This window comes from Eptesicus fuscus, chromosome 14 (genome assembly GCF_027574615.1).
Source record: "Eptesicus fuscus isolate TK198812 chromosome 14, DD_ASM_mEF_20220401, whole genome shotgun sequence".
In the NCBI taxonomy this organism is placed as follows: domain Eukaryota; kingdom Metazoa; phylum Chordata; class Mammalia; order Chiroptera; family Vespertilionidae; genus Eptesicus; species Eptesicus fuscus.
The window spans coordinates 19,212,388-19,234,585 of record NC_072486.1 but is presented as its reverse complement, the minus strand read 5'-3'; the positions used below and the strand labels follow the sequence as shown (position 1 = coordinate 19,234,585).

At 34.2% G+C, this 22,198-nt stretch overlaps 1 protein-coding gene across 6 annotated transcripts in view; it reads right to left on the bottom strand.

The window, feature by feature from the left end:
- Nucleotides 1–22,198, bottom strand: part of DGKB (diacylglycerol kinase beta) — a 467,640-nt gene that overhangs the window by 411,312 nt on the left and 34,130 nt on the right. For 3 of the 6 annotated variants that reach the window (XM_054726080.1, XM_054726077.1, XM_054726078.1), the window contains exons 2-3: nt 12,816–12,892; nt 8,819–8,839 (exon numbers count right to left, since the gene is read on the bottom strand). In XM_054726080.1, the coding sequence (XP_054582055.1) occupies nt 8,819–8,839; nt 12,816–12,892 (98 nt within the window). The remainder of the gene's footprint in view (nt 1–8,818; nt 8,840–12,815; nt 12,893–22,198) is intronic. The other 3 variants (XM_054726083.1, XM_054726081.1, XM_054726082.1) reach the window with 1 other exon arrangement.

The window sequence follows — 22,198 nt, the reverse complement described above, 5'->3', positions numbered from 1 at the left end:
ATACATTGCTTCTTAGGCCTTTTTATTTTTTCAGGTATTAGGAAAGCGTTCTGAACTTTCTCAAGCATTGCAGCTCCGCCTTGCTCAGAAAGCAAAAAAATAGCTCCTTAATTTTATTCTCTGACAGCTATGAGCCTTAATTTTCTGCATATAAAATCAGCCATTCAGGGTTGTTGCCTAAATGTAATAAATCCATATAAATTCATGTCAAGGGTATTTAATTCACCCTGGGCACATAGTATGTAAAAAATTAAATTAAAAAAATAAAAGGAAGCATTGGTTTATAGTAAGATGGATTTTTTTATTGTCTTAATTTGCCCTCCCTTTATTGTTAAAAAAAAAAAAAAAAACAACTGGAAAATTCACTATAGCTTCCCACATCAAACCTGCAAGTATTTATATCTTAGACATTTTACCAAAACTATTCCGTATCAGATAGTGTTGGCAAATTAATGCTTTCAGAAAGCAAGCATTTAAAAACAGATTATCTTACTTTAAAAAGTAAAAGCCTATTACAGACATAATAATGGAACATAAATTTCCTCATTTCTTAAATGATTTCTATGAGATGATGTCATCCTATTTATTTCTGAAGTTTTACTGCTGATGTAAATTTCTTTCTTCAAAATCTTTACAGTGTTAGAGGGGGCAAATTTCCTTCCTCTTACATTTCCCGTCATTACATACAACTACCAATGTTGCAAAACAAAAACTTCTTCAAAGCAAACAATATTAGCTGCTTCAGTATTTCCTGGTTCACCCATCTTCTTTTTACTTTATTAGTAAAAGATTTTCAAATATCTCCTAAAATTTTATGTCATCCAAGATGTCAAACATTTCTGTATGTGGATAGATACTCTTCAATCTGTACATTTTCTTTATCTTGTGATTTAGCACAACCTTTCCAAATTTAGGTATTGTGTATTTCAATGCTGTCATATAGCAGGATTGAATTTGTTTTTTTTTAAGACTGTGACCTTTAAATAGAATGAGATCATTTAAGTGCATATCAATGGAAACACTAATAAAAAAAAAAGTTGGGACACACGTAATTGAATTGGCTGTAAGCTCGGAAACACACACATCAAAGAATGTTTAACATTTTGAATGGCTTTTTTGTTTTTTCCCCTAAGGAGCATCCACAGACTATTTAGGGAGATGATATAGAGAATCTGTAAAGAATGCAGACTGATGAAGCAGCTCAGATGTTGCTGCCAAATTGGCACGCATTTAAAACACATTTCTATCTGCCTTTCATTATTATATCTGACCATCTGGGTCCTTTGTTTTTAAATCCCTGTTAATACTAAAGAAAGAACACCACTACTCATCCAAGCAGATTCAAAGTGAATGAAAATAAATGTGGTCATTCTCTCATCACTTTAATTTCTCTTGGCAGTTTCAGGATGGAGCGTTTCTCATATTCAGCAAATGTTAACTGTGCACCCACTTTGCACTGGGTTCTGCTCTAGGTGTCGGGTTAATGATGGTACTGGAATATGTAAAATTCTTCCATCAAAGGCTTATCTTCTAATGAATGGGATAACAAAATAAATAAATCAGCTAAAGGTACAATGTCTGATGGTACCGCATTCGGTTTGCTATTAAAAAAAATATAGGTGACAAAGGTTTATATATTCGGGAGGGGAGTACTTACAGTTTTAAATCTGATGATCAGAAAATGAGAAGTTGTTCTTTGAATAAAGATTTAAAGGCGATAAAGGAGAGAGCTTTGCACATATTTGAAGAAAGAACATTCCAGATAGACAAAACAGGCAGTGCAAATGCCCTAAGGTATAAAAGTGCTCCTGCTTAGAGGAATTTCTGTAGGGACAGTGAGGAGGCGCAGGAGACTGGATAAGGGATGAGGGAGTACTAGAATAGTAGGAGATAAGGATAAAGTATGATCTTTGGTGGTGTGTGAACTGGCCTAATCAAACAAGATCTCAGACCACCATGCCCAGCCAACATGGCTCAGAGGTCTATGAAACAGAAGATCATGGTTCAATTCCTCGGCAGGACACATGCCTGGGTTGCAGGAGGCATCCAATCAATGTTTCTCTCTCCCTTCCTCTCTGAAATCAATAAAAATATATTAACAAAAAAATATATCAATCTTATGGCTTCGAGGTAGGAGGAGAGGAACAGTTATTAGAGCATTTGCAGCAGGAAATCACATGATCTGACATACTTATTAATTAGTTGTACATACAAGTTTGCTAGAAAATGTGAAAATTGAATATGGACTTTGGTCTGATACAAAGGAGTATTATTACAGTCATATGATTCTGTTAATTAATAAATGATCTATAAAAGATAAAAATGAAACATTTATTTATTTAACTCATTTTCAACATGTGTTGATTGAATGCCTACTATGTATACCACTGTATGTTAGCTACTGGGAAAAAGATCTCTAATCAAACAAGGTAGGCAATAACTTAACTTAGCCAGAGGTTTGCTTTCACCATTTCAACATCAATTATGGTATAAAATTATTTACATAATTAACTAATTATGTTAAATAAATAAAAAGAATGTAGTCCTGGCCAGTGAGGTTCAGTTGGTTGGGAATATTCCCATGTACAGAAAGGTTGCTGGTTCAATTCCAGGTCAGGGCACATGCCCAAGTTGCTGGCAAGATCCCTTGTAGGGGCATGCAGGAGGCTGTCAATCAATGTTTTGCTCTCACATCAATGTTTCTCTCTCTCCCTCTCCCTTCCTTCTCTAAAAATCAATTTTAAACAATTATGTAAAGGCCACTGAGCCAAAGCATATATAAATTAACATATAGCATGGCTAACTTCCCGGGATTTCAAATTCACATTTTTAATATTAAAATACTTTCAGGAAAAAAAAAGTGCATTTTAAATGTCTCACTTCTTATGCTTATCTGTACTATAGTGGGTTATTCGTTACTGGAAATATCAGAGAGCTGCTTAATAGTCCTCTGAAACTGCCATGGAGGAAATTCCTTTACAAAGAAAGAGTAAAAAGTGTGGACATCTGGAATTTTTTAAAATTAGTTTTGGCAAATGAAAACTTTTTTTATCACCTCAGAGGCACATAATCAACGAATTGTAGCTTTACCTAAGACTAACAATTATTAAGACTCAGTAGAAAGAAAATTAGAAATGCATTTTTTAGTAAAGGATTGCAAGTAGCAATAATAACAAACAACACTATTCCGTTATTTTAGTGGGTAATTTCAAAATGCAACTAATGGATTAGACAAATTTCAGCAGAATGTTTGTTTGTTTGTTTTTTAAATATACTTTATTGATTTTTTACAGAGAGGGATAGAGAGTTAGAAACATCGATGAGAGGGAAACATCGATCAACTGCCTCCTGTACACCCACTACTGGGGATGTGCCCGCAACCAAGGTACATGCCCTTGATTGGAATCGAACCTGGGACCATTCAGTCCGCAGGCAGACACTCTATCCACTGAGCCAAATGTTTTTAATCATGCTTTTTGTATAACTTGTAATCAAGGGTCTGTATCCAACTAAGTTGTATTCAACTAAGTCTGTGCTTCAGTTGGAATCCATTTTAACCCAGTATGACACTCTCAGCTACTGTTCAGGGTTGTCAGTAGAACCGGTGTGACCTGCTAGTGGTGTGCGCGCACACACACACACACACACACACACACACACACACACGCTCTAAAGGTGTTTTCTCCTCAAAAACTAAATCCCAATAAGAATTTCTTGAACAACTATGAATGTATAAGGTTAGTTTTTAACGATTGCTTACTTGTATATTCACCTTTAAAGAAAATGTCAAGATGGAGTGCTCTGAATGCAGATACGTGTGCAGGCACATTTAAAGTTTATCTTCTTTCCTGCTGGACTACAAGATCTGACACAACTGTGTATCACATAGTGGTCAACATACTGTCTTTTACATTGTAGAGCCTCATAATATACATAGTTGAGGTATGGACACTGCAATTGCAAAAATAACAAAATTTCATTCAACTGTCTCTTTTTAGGCAGTCTAGCAAGGAAAAAAATTGATTTAGATGGGAAAAGAATTTATAAGATAGAGTAAATATAAAAAAAATGCTTCACAGCAGGAATATATTCTTTTACTTAATGAATCTCAAGTAAGGTTATTTTAAAGTGTAATAGTGTATGGCTCTATATTTAATATTGAAGCAGATTAAAACAAAATCAATAAAACTAATGATAAAATAATCAAGACTTTGAAATGATTTCAAATATATGCTATCCCATGGATTCTATTCTTTTTAATCTATCAAGGCCCAAATCTCCCAAGGTTAGTGGTGTGAGAAACATCAAGTTGAGAAGAATTAGAAGACCAGGGAATAGCCAATGTGTAAGAGAGAGAGACTGAGGTTTTACAACGGGGACAGGAAATCCACTCATTATTTTAAAGGCTTAAGAATTCCCTGAGTTGAAGCATTCTGCCAGCAATCTGTAAAATAGATTAATTAGTTTTACCCTCTCTGATAGCAAAGATCATCTTGACCATTTGTGTTTCTCCCAAAGGACCAAACACAACATCTAGCGTAATATTATACATGCATGTGGGATGCAATCACACTAGCTTCTTTTTGTTCCAAATGCTTTTCTCACTTTCTGTACATTTATCTCTCATAGGTGATTGTTCCATGCCAAACTCCTCCTTAGAGCTTCATCTCTCCTTATAATCTTTATAGTCTGGGATACACTCCACTATCCATAATTAGAAGATGATATTAGACATTTGATTAAAATGTCTGTTGCATATAATGGAAACAATATCTAAATGTCACTTTTCTAGGAACTATGCTAAATTTGTTATGTGTATACTATACTTTAGTCCTCACAGTAACCCACTAAGTAGATGCTATTATCACTCCTATATAACTGAGGCTCAGAAAGTTAAATAAATCACCAAGGTCTAAAAACTATTAGTACCAAGGACATAAATATTTCTAACTTCAAAGTCCATTATGTGATAGTTGACCAAAGGACAATTTTATGGACAGGTTTTCCAATATTCACACATAATACAAGATATTTTGCCACTTGTTTATCTCTATCAAATGCATTGACTAAACCATCACCATTTCAGAATAGAAAATTATATAAAATAAAAGTAATGATTACTTCATAAGGTATATAAATGTCTAATCACTATGTTGTACACCTGATATAGTATGTCAACTATAATTGGGAAATAAATATACAAATAAGAGCTTTAGACAAAATAATAAAGAAATAAAAGTAATGATATTATTATCTACTTGTTTACACAATCTTGAGCTGACTATAACTCTTTTCATATCCTTTGACATTCTAAGCATAACCTATTATTTTTTACCACATATCAGAAATGTGCTCTAAATCTGCTCCAGCCTCCATTATAATCACTACTGCTATCCCAGTTTTCATCACTTAATTGTACTGCTTTAATAATTCATACCTGGTCTACTCTTCTACTCAAATCTACTATTCACATTGTTTTTGTGTGTATTTTTCTAAATGGGAATGTTAGCATGATCTTAAATATTTTAATTTTCTTTACCTATTAAAAACCTGAAGACTTCTTTCTACCCAAATCTCTATATTTATTTTCCCTAGTATATTTTATATTTCTAATCAAAAAAGCTATTTGTGATGATGAAAATGTACAAACAAAAATAATAGACAAACCTAAAAATAAACTTTAGGTATGACAAATACCTAAAGTGTTTGTTGTACTTCTACGTGGAAAAATGCAAAAAAAAAAAGATCACTTGAAAATCCCAGTAACACTTTTGTTCTCTAAACTGGATTTTAACTCCTATATAAATTATTTAATAAATATTACAAAATAACAATATGCATAGTGTGCTAAAACTCCGCATTTCTATGTAGGCTGTTATTAAAACTATATATAGAGTTATTAATTTATTTTCAAAATTATTTAAGCTTGTTTTTATAACTCATTATTAGAGAAAACAATTGAAAGCAATTAGTAGCATGTTAAATACTTATTTTTAAATTTCTGCATGTTTAGTATAGAAGTTTAAGGGAGAAACAGATTAATTGTGATCAGGTTTTTATTGTCTAGCCACATGAAGCAGTCAAATTTAAGTTAAGCTTTCAATTTAGCACAAAATGTAGCAGATGATCCATTCTCAATATCTAAATGTTTCCATGGATAAAAGATAGTGTATTTTTTATAAATGTTGAGATTTGATCCTCAGTGCAATTATTAGAAACCTGTAATAAACTCTTCAAATTAATTTGTTTAATTATAATATTATATAAGAAATTATTCTCATAGTTTTATGTAAATATATTTTCAAGTTATTGGCATAATTTCATTCTAAGTTACCGTAATATTCTGAATATCAAGATATAAAATCTAAGTTCACATATTGAAATGAAAGATACTATATATTTCAACAATGACTAGTGCATAGTTAAAATCAGATTAATACAGAACTCTAGCAGGCATTTTATTATTGAATTTGTTGGCGTGTTTTCAAAACTAGTTGTAATTTTGATAAGAAGAGGAAGATGACTGAAATTGTGTTGATAGCAATAGAAAAGAAAAACAGAAACATTCCTTAACATATTACTGCCATTCCTTGCTAACTGTCCTGGCATTTCTGCAGTTGTGGTACATGGAGCAAACACAACAGACACAATAGCTCTCCTACAAGGACAGCATTCTGGATTGTGGTCTGGCTTGGAAGGCAAAGCGCATCACATGTCATGTATTCCTCTCCTCCCTCACAGTAGAAAGACATTAGAGTTGGAAAAGGCATCGAGTTATATTTTTTCACTTTATAGATGAGAAAAATGAAACTGAGAAAAATCAATGTTACAGGATTGGTTGGGGGTGTATCTCAAATATTCTTACTTTCACCTTTCATACATACTCTAGAACTTTTGTTATGAAATCCAAATGATCACTAAAATGTGACCAAGAGTCACTGCCTCTAAATATCAATGGAACAGCTATATGTCAGACATGAAGCTAATTATCTCACATAGAATTTAACCCTTTTAACAAATCAATAAGGCAGACACTCTTCTTTTTATAAGTAAACACACTGAAGCTAGGAGAGATTAAATAACTTGTTCAAGACCTGCTAATATGTGGCAGATGTGGAATTTGAACTCAGTTCAGTTGAACTCCTAAAACCACAATTTCTGTTACACTTTCCAGATGCTTTCTTTAATGGGAAAGGTTGTTTTGGTTCTGGAAGGACAGTTATAGCTTACAATAAAAGGGTGTTTATATCACTGCTAATGATTGTATCCGTGTCAATATCCTTGTTAAAGACATTTAAAATATTACAGTAGGCAGCAGCAGTACAAAACATAGGTTCTAAATTCCCCGATTACATATTAAGGTATTGAAGCAACTTACTTGTCTGAATGTAAAGGGTAAATATAGCAATAAAACTATAGTACACAATAGCAAGTGCAAAGATAAGGGAAGCCCAGGGAGCTATGAAAACGTAACTCAGCCTTGGGCCAAGGATCATCTACTGACAGGAAATATAAAGAGAAAACCCTACACGAGGATTCTGACAGACAAAGAACACATACAGAGCAACAAATACACATGCCCTCATTCTATATTTCTCTTTGGCTACCCTGAGTTTCTCCTATTATTTCTATTCTGCAACTGGAATTATCTGCCTTAGTAACTGTACACAGAGCAAAGCCTGAGCAAGGCGGGTCGGGGGAGAAACTCACTCTGCTGATGCCAATAAGAGGCAGAACTAACTCTGACACCAGTTTTCATGCAGCTTCTAGTGGGCGTGCAAGTTGTGCAGAAAGGTGTGTTTGTTGACTGGGGTGCTCAACAAATGCCCTATAATAGCTAAAGCCTGCTTCAGAAAGCAGCTAATTACTCTGAGGAGTTGCCTCTGACTACCATAAAGCCCATCGAGCCCGTCTTTGGAGGAACTTGTAGGTTTCCACAAAGTTCAGGGATGAGTTCAGGGAGGGCAGTCCTCTGAGAGAGGCTAGTAAAAGGCACCATAGTCAAGGAGTTGCCATTTCAGTGGTGCCTTATTCTAGGAGACCGTAACATGTAGGACCTCTATCTAAGTCAGGCAAGAGCATTCTGATGTAATCAATTGGACTGTAATATGTTCGGGATGAAATTATAGTGTCATTTAAACCATAAGGAACCTTGGGAATAAGAAGTTGCCAGTACATATCTAATACTGTCCAAGGAGACAATATTCTGGTGTTTGACAACACCATATATTCCTAGTGTGATAGAAAAATCCGTTTAGAGAACCTAAAAATTGTGTTGTGATTCTCTATACCCAACTAAACTATGGACCTAAAACATGTTTTCAAAATGGATTTTACTTGGAGAGAGTGGTGAGAGTAACAGGAAGATTACTCTTTTCCCCAGAAGAGCAAAATTCAATATTTTAGTTATATTTCCCTCTTAGATTCTAACAGTACTAGCGACCAAATTTGCAAAGTCCTTATCGTATTTAAATACAATTTCGAACCTCCCATTAATAAATGAATTAAGGCTTTCATAAATAAATTATTCTACCAGAGCCTGATTATATTCAATGAAATTAGAAAATTAAATTCAAATGTTGTAAAATTAAAGCCCACACACAGGACTTTCAGATTCCATAATTAATGTACCAGTCCCTCCATGACTTTGATTTGAACAAATATCAGTAAATTTAACATTCTAAGTATTATAGGTAAACTTGTATATCCTATAAGTATTATTGGTTATAGATGAGTAGCTCAGTGATAAGGATGCATAATTCATAGCTCATACCAGAGTAAAGAAAGATAGATTTGAATAGAAAAGAAAATGTCTTACTTGGTTAAGAATGTCTTGTTTCTGTGCATGCAGGGAAAGAAAGAATACATGTATTAATGTAAGATCATTTATATTAATTATTTCATTACCACTGATAATTTAAAAGATTGATCTTAAAACATACCCTAGATCCATGGGCCACCAAATGTGCTTTCAAAGCAGCAGCATCAGAGTCAACTGGGAAACTGATAGAAATACCAATTTTTAAACCCCACCCCAGGAACACAGAAACTAAGGGGAGGCTGAGGGAACTGGCATAAATCTGTGTCTTATAAGACACCTCCAGGTGATTCTGATGCAAGCGAAAGTTTGAGAATCACTAACTGGATCAAGCTTTGATGTAATAAGCAAGCAGTTCCAATTGGCATGCGATAAATACAATGAATAACACATACAGTCTAATTAAAACCTTCTGGAGAAGATCATGAAAATAACAGCATGTGTAAAGATATATTAATGAGTACTTAATTCCCTACTCTTAATGTTTCCTTCTATTAGAATAACATGCCTAGCCTCTTTCCATGTCTTTAAAGATAAATGACTTTTCATTTATATGCCACTACTTCATGTCTTCCCATCATTTTATTTTTTAATATATTTTTATTGATTTCAGAGAGAAAGGGAGAGGGGAGAGAGAGAAAAAGAAACAGAGAAACATCAATGATGAGAGAGAATCATTGATTGGCTGCCTCCTGCATGCCCCCTACTAGGGATTGAGCCCACAACATGGTCATGTGCCCTTGACTGGAATTGAACCCGGGACCCTTCAGTCCACAGGCCGATGCTCTATCCACTGAGCCAAACTGGCTAGGGCTCTTCCCATCATTTTAGATGTCAATGGAACAATTTGGAATGGAATTTGAAATCCAGGCCCAATTTAGATAGATAGAAAGATGATAGATAGATAGATAGATAGATAGATAGATAGATAGATAGATAGATAGATAGATAGATGCACCCAATGCCAAATTCTAACCCCACCCCCAGAACACAGAAACTAAGGGGAGAACTCAGGGAATTAGCAAAAATCTGTGTCTTATAAGACACCTCCAGGTGATTCTGAATAATTTATACCCTGACTCTGTTTTACTGTGAACACTCTCTCTAAGATTGCATGTCTACTACAAACTAGTTGTAATCATACCCTTAACATTATGTTATTCACATAAGATTATGTGGAGACCAATAGGCCCTAGTCAGTAACAATTATGTGCCCTAGAATATGCCATAATCATTACATACAAAATGCCATTCCATGTACTATTATTTCACATACATTAAATGTTATTGCTTCCCCTTATTTTGATCTCTCAAGTTTTACAGCCTAATTAATGTAGTGGAGAGTAAAGGGCACCAGTCTTAAATTGAGTTTCTAGATAATTAGGTTTTAATTATGATTATTGTCATGAACTTAAGCTTAGCTAGTTAACTGGGGAATTAATTTTACTTTTCTTAAAACAAGTTTCTTTATTTAAAAATTCTATAATCATATTTGGAAGTCTCAAAACCTTTTAAACTTCTTATGCTTAGAGAATCTTTAAAGCAATTGTTTAGATTTTATGTTTTATGATTCTTTTGTTTATTTTTTCAAAGAATGATCATCAAATGATCTTTAAAAGATTGGAATTAAAAACAAATAAATCATTCATATATTATACTTACTATATCTTCTATATTAAAATAGATTTAAACAGATCATATTTTCATCGGATTATTAAGTTTTTAGATATGGTGCTTTTTATTAATTCAGTAATATAAGTGAACGATAATAAAAATAATAACTCTAACATAAGCAGCATTATTTTTAAGGGAAGAAGTAATTTTAGAAATACTTAGTAGTTCTCTCTTTGTAAATATGTTTTATGTAGATGATGTAACTATGTTCATTTTAGAAAACAAAAGATTAGTTATTTATACTAATGGCAGGCTAATAACTTTCATAATTTTTCTTCTATAATTGACCATTAAGTATCATCTATGCCAAACAATTCTGAGTTCAACTTGACTAGGCAATATGTGAACTGACAGTATGCATTCTTCATGAACTCTTTCATATGGTTAGAATGACCTTTTTTTTAAACTGGACTGAGTCGTGTTCTGAAGAGAACCTTAAGGCCTTAAATATTTTTTATTCAACATTGAATATTCCTAATTATTTCCTATTGGTTTTTGTGAAATACGTATTAGTGTTTCAAAGTCATATAAACTTAAAAGAAAATTTCTCCTTAAGGGAAAACGCATACTAGCATTAACATCAGAAAGTGGTTCCACTCTTAAATTAGAATTACTTTTGGATCATAATGAGATCTAACTTTTTTATTTTTCAAATGTTCATTATTTTAATAACACATTTTAAGAACAGATCAATGCATCATGGAGAGGTGTTGCATTATTGAAAAGGCTGACATCACATGTGTGCCTAATACTGAATCTAGCAATTACCTCAATAAATCCAGTGTACAGTGACTGATAATCCTCATTAAATATATAATATCAGTAAGACTAAGTCTTGAGAATCCTTTAAATAAGAAATCACTGAAGTAAAAAAGCTACTATGTGAACATCGCATTTCAATTGAATTTAGAGCCAGCAGCTATCTTAAGGGATAAAAAGCAGTTTCATAGCTGCATATAGATTAGATAACATGAATGTTTTTAAGTATAGTTGGTAATGTCAATATTAATGACATATTTGGGCCTTATAGTTTTGTAGTAAAGCTGACATGTTTAACTTTCCCACTTTGCTTTCTTGATCTTTGGGATCTTCAATTCGACAAATTTACCTGCAACACTTTTCTCTCTATAGCATCTTGGGAAATAAAATGTGAGGAAATGTAGGTCAGATGTCTGCTTCTTTTCTGATAATAGGAAAATGGGAATAGCTTTAAATTGCCTAATTTTCCCCATACTTTGTAGGCACTAAATATCAACTTTATTTTTTTCAAAAGAAAATAACTCTTAAAGAGTTTTGAAAGATTTAGACAGCACAAAATATGGCATGAAAATTTCTAATTACTAGAAATTAATAGAAAATTATAAAACAACATGAACGTTTTAAGGTTGGAATTTAGACATTGGGTTTTGACTAAAATGTAAGTTCTATAAAAATCCCAGAGAAGTACAATGTTGAAAGACATCCAGGAGCTCTGCTCTGCTAAACATTCAAAACTACAATGACAATAACAAAAGACAAACCACACTTTAATCAGCAAAAATAAATCCATCTAGATGGCTAGATAACACATTCAGGCAAAAGGGTCCTTTGCAAAGGGGAGTGTGTTTTAACTGCCATAGAGGCTACTATGACTTGATGAAGCTGCAAAAGCATTCACAGCCCTGATGATCAAATATTTAAAATGTAACACCTCTCAGCTGGCATTAAATGGAAGGTTATCTAACCATTAATTAGGGAGGGAAAGGAATTCATTCGAGCATGGTGTTCAAAAGCAATCAACAGGACATTAAGTTTTTATAAGGAAAGAATTTCAGGGACTGATTATAGGTAAAAGCAACATAGGGGGAAGGGAGTCCCCTCTTTTTGTCCCCGCTGGCTCTTTAAAGTATTAGATTAGTTATATCAATCACAAAATCCTTCTCCAGTCAAGGGAATAATTCCCTGAAAAGAGTAACCCCCTGCCCTACACTAGTGCTCATCTGGGGTTTAAATGTCTAGGTCATAGAGAGTCAGGCACCCTTTCTGTCCCCTGCTATCTAATACTGTTTCCTGACTTCCAGGAAAAGGACCTAAAAACTATATTGTCGATTACCTACATCTTTCATGGACAGACGATAAAAATGTTACTTACACTTGCAAAATATTTTTGTATTAAAAAGAAAGCACAACATTTAATGTATCTCCCAGTGTACATTTCATTATAAATTTCACTTTCTTTATGTTATGGTATATGGTATGCAGCATATGTATTTTTAAGAACTATTCATTAAGATATTCCTCCTCCATGCACTTAAATGAAACTAAAAGAAAAAAGAAGTTTTACCCCTTCCGGATTATACTTTGCAAGTACACCATTACCATGGAATTCTTCAAGAACATCTTTTAATTTCTTTGTAGAATCTGTAAGAAACAGAAAACACAAACATGGTTTACACATGCCTACCATGGTTATGAAACCCAATCCAGAAACAAAGACCTCTTAAAATATAAGCAGCAACAGATTAAAACTTAAAGTAACATGTGAAATGTTCTTTACCATTTTTGAAAGACTATTTAATTGAAAAAGGAAATCACAAGTAAACAAAGGAACAAAAAAGTATGTTTTGCCCAAGTGTTACACCCAAGAATGGCATCACTGCCTATGTATTATATAAATTGATGAGCAAATAAATAAGTAGGCAGTATGTTTTCTCCTTTATCTTGATAATATAACATCTAAATGAATGAAGTTTTAAAAAAAAGAAAACATAGGTATTTGTTAAACTTTATAATTTATATAGTGCATTTTTCACATATTACTACATTAACTAAATAATAACCCTGGTGAATAAAAAATAAAAATAAAATGTGTAGCTAAGCACATTTTTTAGTGTTTTATTGGTTATCCATTCAGAAGCAAGCTACAGATTTTAGCATTTTGCAGGTCTTTTCAGAGAGAATTTTCTAAACATACATAAAGCTCAACACTAAAGCTTATTTTAATTAAATTATGAAACAAAGTTTAGATACATTACCACAAGTATTTTAAATAACTTTTTCCAATTTTTAAAATAAATTTTAGGACTTTAATCATACTTATATATATATTTCATTTTGTGGACATACCACTTTTTGTTTATCCATTCATTAGCTGCTATAAATAAGTTATTTCCAAAATTTGGCTACTATGAATAGTGCTGCTCTGAACATTCAAGCATACATATTTCCATGCCAATATGTTCCAATTCTCTTGGGTATATACCTAAGAGGAAAACTGCTGTGTCATATGGTTAACTCAATGTTTAACATTTTGAGGAACTGCCAACAAATTTTCACAGGACTATACTATTTTACATTCCACTGGCAATGCATGAGGATTTCAATTTCTCAACAATTTTGTGGACACATTATTTTCTACTTTTTTTTTTATTATGGCCACCCTAATGGATATAATGGTTTTGATTTGTGTTTGATTAGTAATTTGTTAATGACAAATGATGTACAATATATTTCCGTGTACTTGTTGGCCATTTGTATATCTTCTTTGGAGAATTGTCTGTTCAATTCTTTTGACCATTTTTTAATTAGGTTGTTTTCTCTTTGTTATTGAGATCTTCTGGTGTGTGTGTGTGTGTGTGTGTGTGTGTGTGTGTATGCGCACGTGCTTGAAGCCTATAAAGCTTCCTATATATTTTTTTCAGTATATATTTTGCTAGCACTTCCAATACTGTGCTCATAGTTAATACATTATAGCAAGTTCCTTACTAGATTATAGGTTGCCCTGGGGAAGAATTTGCACATTTTAATTTTTGTACTTGTATTCAGACTTATTACAAAGCTGAAGCAATAGAATTGTAATACATATTGGGGTTGATCAGAGCTATTCCTACACTACAACAAATTACAGTTAGTTTCAACATATACCTTAGCAGAAACTTACACTACTTCAGAGACTAAGTTGTATATTAAAAAGACAAGAAGCTGATTCCCAAATTCTTCTTTGAGGATACTCTTAAGTTAGCAGAATACCTTTTACTTCCTCTTATTTATAGATATAGAACATTTTGTAGATACCTACAGAGATATACACAAATACGGATGAATAAATTCTGGGATAACATATCCCAAGAGACTATGCTTATTTTAACCATACCTTAGCCCCATGATAAAATAAAAGGGGAAGAAAAAAAATTGTTTTTTTTTATACATAGGCCTTCCTGTACTGCCTGAAAATGGGCTTTTCAGATTTCTATAGGAGTAAAAAAAAAAACACACACACATCCAGTAATCATTTTTAAATGCCTAGAAAAGACAACAACTCTTCAAACTATTCATGTCATTTTTTTAGTGTTTTATTGGTTATTTACATTGGAATATTCTTAGTGAGTTAACTACCTGGAATAAAATAATAAATTAAGAGCCAACATCTGTGACTGCTGTTTCCATGAACTAAGGCTCAAGTCTGACCTTGGTCTGAGACAATTTAAAGAGCTCTAATTCATAGTCAGATGAACCAGCATCAACTCACCTTGCTCCTTTTCCAATCTCAAGTTCCATTTTTAATATTTTGACACCTGTAATGTACCCATAATTCAATACCACCTCCCAATATAGTTTAGAAATGGGAACACTGTCTTGTTCTTCTATTTCTGTTGCAATAAATTTTCTGGAGCCTAATCTCTCCAAGACTGAGTTCTTTACTTGCCCAATCAATATTCTATAGATGGGGGTTTGGGTATAGAACACCAGGGAGTCCCACAAAACCTGCCTGGGCCCAATAACCTTTAAACAGAACCCTGTACATGAACTGTCTACATATCTGCTTAGCTTTCCAAATTCCCCTACACTGTGAAAATCTTTCTGCTATGTTCTACCGACCTTCACAGGAGAGTACACATTTATTTACTTTGTAATTCAGCTGCTTTTCTGGATTCTTCCTATTAGCTATCACTATATACATTCCTATCTTTTTTTTACTCTGTCAATTCTAAATCATGTCTGTTTAAAACAACAATGGTGCAGTGGAGAGGAGGAAAGATGCAAGACTAAATCTGACCTACCTTCTGGAACAAGATAGATACTAAGGAAATGACGCCTAGATGGATAGATAATAGGTGAGTGAAAGATAAAGTCTCAGTCATATTTCAGCTAATATTGGAGCCTCAAGTACAAGAGCACAGTGACAGATTCTGGGCTGAGCAAGGCTGAGAAATCCGGGCAAACAGCCAGCCAGGCAGCTGTAAGCTGGGAGATCAATTCACACTTAATACATATCTGCGAGAGAACAAAGGTCTGGCATCCAAGAAGATTGACAATTGAAGTGCAGGGCAGCCAGGTTCAAACAGCTAATTTAATACTTGGGACAAAGGATCAGTACAGATGCTCAGCACAAAATATTTGATCTCCTAGAAAGCAAAGAAGGGTCGCAACTTGAGGCAGTTCTGAAACTCGGGGCTAATTCCAGAGGCACTGATGTTTGGCTTGGCTAATAGGGCAGAGGACTCATAGAAGAATACTGGATGCCAATGTTTGCCCTTTGGCTAGTATATCAGTCTTACCAGGAAGTAGTTTAATATTGACAACCACAACAGAGAGAATGGGGTCATTTTAGATGGTCTTTTCCATTACCATCAGTATCATCTGAGTACTAAAGTGGTACAGAGCCTAAGAGTGGGAGTAATTTTGTTCAGGAAACACCTTTTTATATGCTGGGACTTAGGAAATGTATATGGGGACCCATAGTATAGATTTTCTTATGGCTTGTCTTCCTGGCACCTGCTCTAGGGCAGGAGTTGCTTCCCTGTGAATCCTCTCATGTTTGGCTGACTCACATAATATACCATGGCAGAAGAGTGAAATTGGTACATTTTAGGAATTCACAATTAGAAAATGTTCTGATTTTTTAACATGGTTTTCAAAGAAAATTTAATTCCCTTTACATAATTCTAAGATAAAAATAAATCAATAAGTGCATTTGGCACTGTTTAGAAAATAGAAGCATCAAACTAATGGGTCCTAAAAAAATGCTACATGAAAAATGAAGCACATTTAGTTTACCTCATGCCCTTTTAGGTGTCTGATGCATCTTGAATGAGCTTCCTTTGTGATTTGAATGCCTCTCTGCATGCACTTGTCAGATTAATCACAAACGCCCCGTGGAGTAATAGAAAGATTTAAAGCCAGATAGATTTGGATTTGAGTCCTGGCTCTAGAATTTTTGGCCCAATGTCCTTGGGCATATTTTTAACTTCTTTGTGGCTCAGTTTTCTAATACTTAAAAATAGAATAATGATATGGATCATGCAACTGTGTCTTGCAAAGTGCCTGGTGACCAACAAATTCCTGTCCATTTGTTCCATCCTAAACATGACTTCAAACATCTGATCATCATTCAAGTTTCCTGTTGTTTTTGGATGAAGGCATAAACCCCTCCTCTTGGTATCATAGGGTATCAGATTCTGATCCAAACCTACCTACCAATAATTATTTTATATGCATTCCTTATTTTTCTAAGTTCATTTATTGTTGTTACTATTACAGATGTTCCACAAATTCCCAGTCTTTGCCCCACTGCTCTGATCCTTAAAAGGATGCACAAAGAAATTGAGAGTTAATAAGCAATTTCTTCCCTGCTACATTTTTCTACGTGTGTGATTGTGTGTGTATATATATTTATATTCTTGGTTGTTGCTCAAGGGGCATTTTGGGAAAAGTGCTAATTAGAACATTTTATTCAAAAATTTATTTACCCTGACTTCATGTCATAAGTGTAAAAAATAGTAATTTGGAAATCCAGAAGATCTGAAAATTGATATTGTTTTTAATGCATTTCCCCAGATGATATAACAGATGTTCTACTTAATTGTAGTCAGCAGCCGAAAAGAAACACCTACAGCACTACTGAATAAAATATTTGGAGAACTAGTCACCAAAAGACAGAAGTTCATATCTACTTGTGAGAGAATTACAATAGAAGTAGAGATTAAAAACAAAATATAAATATATCGTTAAAAATAGCAAGAGTCGCATTGTAGCAGTTTATATGCTAATTAAAATCTAGCCTGGACTTTTAAACATCCTAAAAACACACACAAAACATTTCAATGTTCAAGGTTCGATTCCAGGTCAGGGCACATGCCAAGGTTGCCGGCTCAATCCTTAAGGGCCGTGTAGGAGGCAGCTGATTCTGTTTCAACATTGATGTTTCTCTCTCTCCCTCTCCCTTCCTCTCTCTCAAATAAAAACATATTGAAGAAATAATAATAAAAAAAAGAAAGTGATTGTACATAAGAGTAGAATTCAGGAGAGGATCTGGGCTAAAGAACAAAATTTGAGTGTTATTTATAACTTCACTCTCCATGTGATATCATAGAACTGTGTGATAGAAATATGTGATATCACACAGAACTATATGACATCACATGGAGAGTGATCTTAGAAAAATGCCAAGGACTAAGATCTGGAGCACTCAGAAGTTCAGATGTCAGGAAAAGAAGAGGGGTCTGCAAGGAGACGAGGAATGCGTATTGAGTAAATTAGTAAGGAATCCAGCACAAGCAATGTGTCATGGAAACCAAGTGTCATACAATACCAAGTAAGATGAGGAGCAGAACCTCATCATTGGATTTAGCAAGGAGAAAGTCATTCATGTCCCCATTTAGAACCATTTCAATTTAGTCGTTAAGTCAAAATCCCAAGCAGTGTGCATTAAGAGAAAAACAAGATGGGAGAAATGAATGCAGCAAATATAGGCAACTCATTTTGAAAGATTGGCTCCAAGAGAAGCAAAAAAATTGAGCAGTAGCTGGATGGCAAGACAGGAACTTAAGATTTTTTTTAAGAGAAGAGAAAAGAAAACAGCATGCTGATAGAAATGATCTGGTGGAGAAGGGAAATTAAAAATGCAGGGAAAACTACAGAATGGTTAACTTTTAGTGGGTAAGAAAAAAGGCAATCTGATTCACAGCAGAAGGCCTGGCTTAGCATGAGGGCATGGGCAGTTCACCTAAATGGGAAAGCAGAATAGTATGTGGGTCCATATGCTGGAGGGAGGTAGATGCCCAGTTTGTGTATATCAGGTTCTGTTGTTGTGATGACTTTTGTTTCAGTAGGTGAAGGAGGAGTAAAACCATCAGCTGAGAAAAGACGTGAGGGGATGATTTGAGGAAAAGTACTGAGAGGTGCTGTTGAAAATTCTCCAGGAGATAACAAAGGTGAATGGACAACGGAAAAAGTTAAAATTAACCTGGATTATGGTTTCTCCACCCACGGGTGATAGAGTGAGAGGGCAGAGAAGTGAAGGAAGAAAGCAAGAAGATGCTTTAATGACTTCTAGGGGGTTGCATTTGAGTTTCCCATGATTACCTCTATTCAGGAAGACTGTGTGCTCTGCCAGTCATCCTCTTCAGCTTCAGAGAGAACAATTGCTGGCAGCCATTGTGACTTTTAGAGCTTTATTCCTTCTACTCAAACACCCACCTTCTCTGTACCTGCCACAAACAGATGTGGCAAGGGGAGATTTTTAATTCAGTTCGCTTTTTATGTGTGTTTCCCGTGAGTTAACAGTACATCTATGAGTATTGTCTTCGGTTGTTGTTGTTTTTTTTTTTTTCCTTTTCCTCTTTATTCTGTTAAATGGCTAATTACGCTTGGACATACTGGTATTTAATTCTGGCTACTAACCATCTTTCCAGCCTTCTTTCTTGTCCAGGGACTGAAAAAATAGAGAGCCCGAGTAGTTCAGCTCTATATGGAGCCCTCATTATTAGTGGCGTAAAAAGGGTGTTTCTCTGGAGAAATAATGTAAGTCCCATGTCCCCACTTCACCTCCTCTGCTCCTCCTTTGCAGTCTGATGAGGCTGTAACATCCCCAGCAGGCACTCACTTGATTCATTTTGGAGAGGTTGAGAAATCACAGAGAGATAATTCTGGAGACTTTCTCAGCCTTGATGACACTTTCCAACTTTCATGGTTGAAGTTACATATTTTTTTCTTGTTCCTTTGGCTTTAGGACTGCTCATTTATCCTCTGTATTTTTTTTATATCTTTTAAAAGTAATTTTAGGACACTTACTAGATTTTAGCAATTTGTATTTATTCTATTTCCCCAGAAAGACAGGCTAGAATTTGAAATATATATAATTTCAAGAAATGATTATTTCATGCAGTACTGTTCAAATAGTTTCTTCACAAGTACCATGTGGAATCTCCAAATGAATGAACCCATTTTTAACTCAATATTCAGATTTTTGAGTTGGTGAGTGCTGCTTAACTACTCTTCACTATTTGTGGTTACCTTATTGCTATAGGTAAATGGGGCTAATAAAATATCTTCTGTGCTTCTGCTGGGATTAGTATCTGGCATATATATTTTAATTATCAATTTTAATTTTTTGTTATGGGAAATGTACTTTCATAGCTAATAGAATTAAGCACAATCATTAAATGCATTTTAATCAAAATATTTAATGAAATGCAACTCTGAGTTATAATTTTGAATCTGTACCTTATTAAAAAATTTTAAACCCACACTAGTTCAGCAAATGAAAGCTTCATTTCATTTATTTTTAAAGTTCTTATGTGAGTTGGAAAACACCTACTGAGAAACTAGACATTCTGACAACAATAGTGTAAAACATCCTGTTTTAAGACAATACAAAATACCCAAAGTTTACTATTAGTCATTGACCATAAAATTCTCACCTCTGTACATTGACCAAAAAACGTAATATATGGCAATATGGGAAAACAAAATTCTATGTATTTTGTTGGCATACATATTTTTTACATGTAATATGCTCATATACGAACTTTAAAGAACATAAAACCCCCAAATATTGTCCCCTAACTTTTAAATTCAAAACAGAACTCAAGGAAATGTGCCATATTTATTTTGTGGTTTGATGTATCTACTCATCTTTTTTGTTTTTGATGTTAATCCTCTCCGAGGATATTTTTCCATTGATTTTTACAGAGAAAGGAAGGGAGAGGAGAGACAGAGAGAGAGAAACATTGGTGTGAGAGAGACTGCAACCGAGGTACATGCCTTTGACCGGAATCAAACCCAGTATCCTTTAGTCTGTGGGTTGATGCTCTATTCACTGAGCCAAACAGGGTAGGGCTCTATTCATCTTTACCATGCCTCTGGAGACTGGAAAAGCTTCAATGTGAAAAGAAGGGGTACAACTGTATATGGAATTAGAAGTAGTTGAGAGATTTGCTTCCAGACCTGGCTCTTAGATGATCTATAGGATAGTTCTGTCATACTATTGATAGTATTATAAATACTATGAATAGTAGCAGAAGGCCCCTCCATTTTCTTCCTCTAATACTGAGGAGATTAGAAGGAACAATATCTAAGGACTCTTCCAGCCACACCATTCTATGACTCAATGATAAGAATACCCTAGATCAGTGGTTCTCAACCTTTCTAATGCCGCGACCATTTAATACAGGTCCTTATGTTGTGGTGACCCCCAACCATAAAATTATTTTTGTTGCTACTTCATAACTGTAATTTTGCTACTGTTAATGAATTGTAATGTAAATAATTGTGTTTTCCGATGGTCTTGGCGACCCTGCTAGCGGTTCTCAACCTGTGGGTTGCAAGGCACAGGTTGAGAACCACTGCTGTAGAGCCTAAGACCATAGGGAAACACAATTATTTACATTACGATTCATTAACAGAAGCAAAATTACAGTTATGAAGTAGCAACGAAAATAATTTTATGGTTGGGGGTCACCACAATATGAGGAACTGTATTAAAGGGTCGCAGCATTAGAAAGGTTGAGAACCACTGCCCTAGATGGATACTCAGTCCCACACCCCCTAAATAGTCTCCTTCTAATATTCTCATATCTAATTCTTATTTCCCTTAACTCTTATCCAACTTTGGAATAGAAAGTTCAGATTGAGGCATTTGAAAATTTCTAATCCCACTATCAAATAAACTGGAAAAAAAAAAAGAGAGAGAGAAAGCAACATTCCAGTGCATAAAATAAATGTTTTTCTGACACGTCAAATTGCCCAGTCATAAGTAATCAGTTTTGGTCAAGTTCCCTTTAAACTAAAATTGGCATCTTTAAACTGAGAAATTTACCTATATAATGTGACAATGAATTTTTATGTTTTTAAAAATTATCGGCCAGAGAGTAGACTGGAGATCAAACACTATGGGTATGGATATTGGGGCTTAGTTTCCATGAATGTCCCTGTTATGCAGTGCTCAGAGGGAAATCTATGGTGGTGTTTTTTAATAAAAAGTACTTCCAACAATCTACATTATCCATTACCACATTGGAATATTTGCTACAACAACTTCCAACAGACTTTGCTATAATTTGCTTTCAAATATTAAAAAAAAAAAAACAACTATTGGCATTTCTGAGTAAGAGGATTTTTTTACACCTTAGCAGATACTTTGCTCTGATGAAGAATTAAATAAATGGCCCTGCTAGGAAGAAGTTACTCAAATTTATCAACTGGACTACAGAACAGATCTCCTGCCTTAAAGTTTGAAAAAAAGACAATGCAATGCTCTATACATTTTTTGCCAAACTCCCATAATTCTTAGTAGAGAGGTCAGATTTCCTACTATGGACAATGGAGAACAATTCATAAAGAAATAGTGAGGAATTACAGCAAGGACTTTGCTCAACTTAATTCTTCTACGGATTAGAAGAAGAGGAAGCATAAAAACTTAATTCAAATCTTTAAATAAATTTTAGA